The sequence below is a fragment of the Abrus precatorius genome, unplaced genomic scaffold (assembly GCF_003935025.1).
Source record: "Abrus precatorius isolate BTA unplaced genomic scaffold, Abrus_2018 Scaffold8, whole genome shotgun sequence".
NCBI classification, from domain to species: Eukaryota; Viridiplantae; Streptophyta; class Magnoliopsida; order Fabales; family Fabaceae; genus Abrus; species Abrus precatorius.
In genome coordinates this window covers 32647493-32653749 of record NW_020874428.1, presented here as the reverse complement: position 1 = coordinate 32653749, position 6257 = coordinate 32647493, and the positions used below count along the sequence as shown (strand labels likewise).

At 25.5% G+C, this 6257-nt stretch overlaps 1 protein-coding gene across 1 annotated transcript; it reads left to right on the top strand.

Annotated features, from left to right (window-relative positions):
• Positions 1 to 5867: 5867 nt before the first annotated feature.
• Positions 5868 to 6071, top strand: LOC113848413. The gene has a single exon (XM_027477902.1). It carries the CDS (start codon positions 5868 to 5870, stop codon positions 6069 to 6071), a length of 204 nt encoding a protein of 67 aa, XP_027333703.1.
• The last annotated feature ends 186 nt before the right edge of the window (positions 6072 to 6257 follow it).

Here is a 6257-nt window from a genome sequence, read left to right as displayed (position 1 = left end):
TTCAAGTCATTTCCTCTAGTCTTCCTTAATTGTTTTTTCTTTAATTTGTTCTTCAAATGGAGTTCGAACATGGTTAAAAGATTTTAAGAGTTTGAAATAAAGCAAAATTTAGAAGTGTTTTTCATAACTTTACAAGTCACTGGATAGATAGATTTTATTTTATTTTTTACTTTTTTTAAATGCTAAAATAATATCCTTTCATTATTTACTGTTATGTACTGTGATTTTGTCACCGCTTAAAATCTTCACATTCTACCTTTTATTTATTATTCTTATTATCTTTATCTTATTCGATTCATTTATAGTGGTCTTCTTATCTATCAGTTATATGTTTCAATTATAAAGACAATTCAAAAATTGTCAGCATGTAATTGAGATATTCATCTGTATAATAAAAAAAGTTAATTTCTGTGTTGATAATTATATCAAGATGAGTGTTTATTAAAATGTTCAATTCAGATTTTTAACAATCCTCTTTCTTGTAAGATTAACTCATTTCTATTTAATGATTTATTTATTATTACTTGTTTAAGATTTAATCTTTTCAAACTTTTTTTACGTGTTGAAAATTTTGTAACTATATTTATTTCTTATAATTTTCAATAGCAATAATGACCTTAAACGTTTGATTTATTTTAAAAAGATAATCAAAACTAATATAACATTCTTAATAATTCACATGTATACAATATTTAATAGAAAAAAATAAATTAAATTGTTAATAACATATTTATATTTATATTTTCAATTAATCAATCCTATCTATTGATTACATATATTTTAAGAAATGTGATTTCATTTATTAATATTCTTATCGGTTTTTAAGAGCCACGTTTTAAATGAGTAATTATCAATCTTCTTATGTATAATACTTCAGTTTCAACCAATATATGTTGGTCCAGTTCCAAAACTTGTTTTAAGTATATAAAATAAAATTAAGAAAGTCACTACTGAGAGGTGTCATTATTTAGTTACCAATCATCTTTTTATATATTTGGGTGTAATAATATTATTATTTGTTAGTTAGGACCACAAATATCTATCATAAGTGATAACTAGCCATATTAACATATATATATATATATATATATATATATATAATTGTAGGACTGACTTACTCTATCAGAAAATATATTTTATTAATAAATTTAAATCAAATAGTTTAATATTATAAATATTTTTACACTATTATGCAATTATGAAATGTTATACCAGTAAAAATTGTTATTTGTTTAATAATTATTATAAAAATTATATCTACAATGTATCCTAATTAGTTGGTATTGTACAAAATTTCTTACTGTAATTACACCAAAGGTAAATTATTTTTTAATATACAAATTTGTAATTTAAAAATTTATTAAAAAAATAGATAAGTACCGTTTAAATCAACTGCATGATAATAGTGTGAAAGTACTTCAACAAATAAAAATAGTAATAAACTGACAAAACAATTTAAGCGTATCTAAAAAAAGGGAGAAGGGTGGGGGAATTGATCAATCAATCAATTAATGTTAATTAAGCAAACATCTTCTTACCCAAGGAGTTGCAGATAATGCATAAGATTAAGGTATAGTTCACACCTTTGCAATACAATCCTAAAGTCTGTGTAGTCATACACTGCATATCCAAAAGTTGAAGTGTACTCAAATAATTAATAATCCAAGATGTGTAGGTAAGTCATGCAGTTGCCACCTCTTTTCGTCAAACCTCCCCTAGATAGGTCCAAGTAAACAAGCTACTGCTATAAAGTACAAAGGAAGCAATTTGGCAAATGGAGAACTTTTTCTTTACTTTTTAAGTGTTCTATAGCATATAAGTTAGGTGCCCTTTGGCTGTAATATATAACTGGAAGAAGAAGTAACTATACCACCAATTAAGACGTTCTAGTTTTTCTTTTCCTGAAAAAGTTTAACGTCAAGAATTGATGTTCATTATCGATCCACGTTGTTTAATGGACGCATCAGGATGTAAAATCTTTCCATTTGCCTTATATTATATTTCCTTTTCATCCCACTAGCTTTTCTATAAAAGTATTGTCTTCATTTGTTTGAATCCATCCATACAAGCAGCCACGAGGACATTCCAACTTGGAATTTTGAATTTCTTTCGTATTGACGATGCATGCTAGTTAGGATATGCATTAAGATAAACATAGTTTAATTAAGTATTTATTTAGTGATATGTTTTTATCGTGTGAAATATGTTTGACTTAAAGAACCTTTGTTAATAAGTTAAGGTGTTGTTAATCGATATTCTTATAACAGTGACTAAAGAATTAAAAGCAATAGTTTTTATTGAAATTTTAAATTATATTAATTAAAAAAATATGGGAGAAGGTGTATTTGTTATATTTTTGACAAAAAAAATACTCTTAATTCTTTAAAAAATGTCTTAAGGATACCAGTTAACATTTGTCAATAATCATATTTTATAATTTTATTAAAATAAATATAAACAAGCTTATAAGAATCATTCATTTTCTCATAAATTTAAACAAGTTTTCCATAAATTCATTTAAATACACTTTTAGTACTCAATTGACTGAGTTTAGAAAATGTTCATTTAAACTTTTCAAAAGAAATTTCACTTCAAGAGTGTATTAAGAATAAATATTAAGTTCATTATTTTTTTGTTTGTCCATAAATGAAAAATTAAAATGAAAGTATTTTTTTTATTATTTTAAACTTTTTTATACCTTTTATTTATTTTACTCTTATTTATCTTTATTAATGAAATAATTATTATTATCACTTAAGTGTATTAAAGTGTTTATTATTTAATAAGACATGTTTATATATTTTTTTACCCACTACCCCTAACTATAATACACTTGTTAGGACACTTAATAACTTGGTCAATAAATCTCTCTCTCTCTCTCTCTCTCTCTCTCTCTCTATATATATATATATATATATATATATACCCCCTCCTTCTAGAATGGACCGAAACATTGCGTGCTTGATTGGAGACCATGAAGTTTGTTTGAAAATCTAAAGTTTCTCGTGCTAGCATGAACTAATTAAGTAAAAGCAGTAGTAGTTATGAATACTATGTTTCATTTGTTAATTTATTGCATAAACGTGAGAAGCTTGGAATTAAGAGAATATCCACAGCAAACAGTGTTTATTGGTGCTGATACGAGAAAGAGTAGCACCCAAGACATATTCAGATTTATAAACGTCAGTTTCTGATACACAAATTCAGAATGGCAGGTGAGTTAAAACGCACATGCACACGCCTTTATCGTTCTAACATGCGTTTATGCTTTACGTTACGTTACAAATTGGATTCCCTCGTCAATAAATCCCAAAACATTAAAAATTGTCAAGATTTGTTCAAGTTAGGAAACTCATTCAATGCTTATTCCATGGTTTAATTATAACTGTTAGGTGTTATAATATAAACACACACACACGCACTAGTTAAATATGGTGGCAAACCAGCTATACTTTTCACACAAACAGTAATTTGAGTTTTTATAAAGGTGGATTTATAATTTTATATTTGGATATGTGTGATTACATATTTGGGTTTTCGATCATTGTCTTTAACATTACTTTAAGCACAAATGTGAAATGGTGAAAGAGGAAACCCCATGCTTAAATTAAACGTGGGTTTATTTTATTTTATATATTTTTCCTTACATGATATAAGAAAGTACTTAGAAAAACAATTATCTGTTATAAAAAAAAGTCATGTATTAAATAACACTTAAATGGAAATTAAATAATTATATCGGATATAAATGGATTATGAAATGTTACCCATTATGCCAAGAGAAAATGCATGTTTAATTTAGCTTATTTTATAAATGTTTTTGCCTGTAAGAAAGTTTTACAAAAAAATTCTGAAAAGCTTGTGCATTAAATTAATTAGGTCAAAATCAAATCTATTACTTTAAAAATAATTAATCCAAAATAGATTCTATATATTTGCATACAACATGAGGGGCATTTTTTGGGTAATCAAACATCATTTTATATTTTATTCTCTTGATGCTATCCTGCCACTAGACTCAAAACAAAGAAACAGCTGAGTGTCATGTGATCTAATTTTTCCTTTTTCTGGAAGATTTTATTTTATGCGAATCATTTTAGATATTGAATGATCTTTTGTTGCTTTTTTCGTTATAAACATAGGCAAGTATTAATCAGTAATTTAAGATTATTAATTATTAAAAATTAAAATAAATTATTTAATATCTAATAAGTTACTTCATATTAGTTTAAAAGAATAAAAAAATATATAAAGTAGTAACAAAATATTTTTAAAATAAAAAAATGTCACATGAAATTTTTAAACGAAAAATTTTAATTTTTTTAAAAGAAAATAAAAAATATGCACTTATATGTGTTAATTATATACGAAATTTACACTATCACTCAATCATTAATTGTCATAATTATTATTAATTTTATAATAATGAATTATGATTGTCAAATTTTTTACACTAACAATGTACTGAAATTAAACTGATAAATATATTTATACGTTAAACAAGTCATCGCTGCACAATCAACAAAAGTATCATCTGCAATGGCAAACTGTTAGATAGATTGCTAAATGATTAAGTTATCTTTTGATGTGTTCATTGGATACACGTCGGAGGAAAATGAATGAAAATCCAAACACACTGTTAGTCTCTTGAGTATGTGAGTTGGATTTTCATTTTTGTACATTAAATAAAGAATATCAACATCTGTATTGTAAATTAGAGTATTATATCCGACAAATTAAGGATTTAATAGCATTTTTTTTTACGGTTTATATATGTGTATTTTTTATGTTAAAATTATTTAAAATTATTACTTATCATTCTTTTATTACCTTAGATAAAATTTAAGATTTGATGTAAATTTCTATGTTTATATTTATAAAATTTTCTAATAATCTTGTATAAACTTTTAATTTTCTTATAAATATATTATATATAAAATTTATAATACTTAATATATTATTTTAAAAATCTTATAATTTTATTAAATCATGTCATTTTTTTTATCGTTTTTCATCCGACCTAATCTGGATTCGACACAAGTTGTGCACCTGAATGTGATGAATGAGTCAATCATTGAAATATTTTTACATATATAAAAATTTAAATTTAAGATATTACTTAAGCAATAACAAATTGTTTGTCACTTAAACTAACCTCAGACAGTTTAAATCATGTCATTTTAATAAAATAAAAAAATTAGTATATATATTTAAAATAAAATACTTATAACTATCAACTATTTTTTTAATATATAAATCAGAAAATTAATCTCTCAGTAAAACTATATTTGATAAAAATAGCTTATCACTTATAATTAAATCCATAAATTTATAGAATTGTTTAATAAATACAATCTTCATTATATAATATATTAAATTTAATATTTTTAAAATAAATTTAAGTTACTATTTTTTGAAATATTTATATAAATTAGTTAATTATATTAAATTATAAAATAATTTAATTTTATAAGATATTTATATAATTATAAACTTTTACATAAATTTCATACGGTTATTGGTTTTGGTTTTTTTTTTTTAAAAAAAAAAAACTAAGTACACTTAAATTACAGTTACTTATTACCTTTGGGCGACTTTGTTGGTGACACTACTTGCGCAAAAAGAAAGAGGGCCGCAGAGGGAGCTGAATTGAATTTACCATTGTACCCGCAAGGCAACAACCAATGCCGTCCCTCTATAAATACCCCCAACTCAGCATCACAACTTCCCTTACCTTTTCAAAATTCAAGATTGAGACGTTCCTTTTTGTACTACCCCCACCCCACAAGGAAAAAGAAGCAAGGAGTGTAGTGCACAACTGGCCAGGTAAAACCCATCACGTTAAGTGAAGTTGTTGCAGGAGAATAATGTGGTTCATATACGTGTGTGAAGAGGAAGAGAAGGAACTTGGAAGGCAACAAGCCCCTGGTTCATGCCCTTATTGTCGAGCCAAAGTTGAAGCCATGGACGTTGAGATCCAGTCCAAGCTCTGCTTCTTACCCCTTTGCTTCAAGATCAAGAGGAAGTACTTCTGTACTCACTGTGCTCGCCGTTTAGAACTGTATTACTAATACTCTCTTCTTCTTTCTCTCTCCGGGTTAAGTGTTTAATTACAATTACTTGAGGGCTTCATGTGAATATGTAAATCAAGTGCTCTTATTTTTGTTTCTCCTTTTATTTTGTTTTATTTTTTAGGCTGGAAGTTTGATCAAGGATTTGGGTGGTACTTTAGCTGCTTTGTCATAATTGGTCATTGA

Coding starts and splice junctions, on each gene's coding strand:
- LOC113848413 (XM_027477902.1), top strand. CDS start 5,868: ATGTGGTTCATATACGTGTGTGAAGAGGAAGAGAAGGAACTTGGAAGG.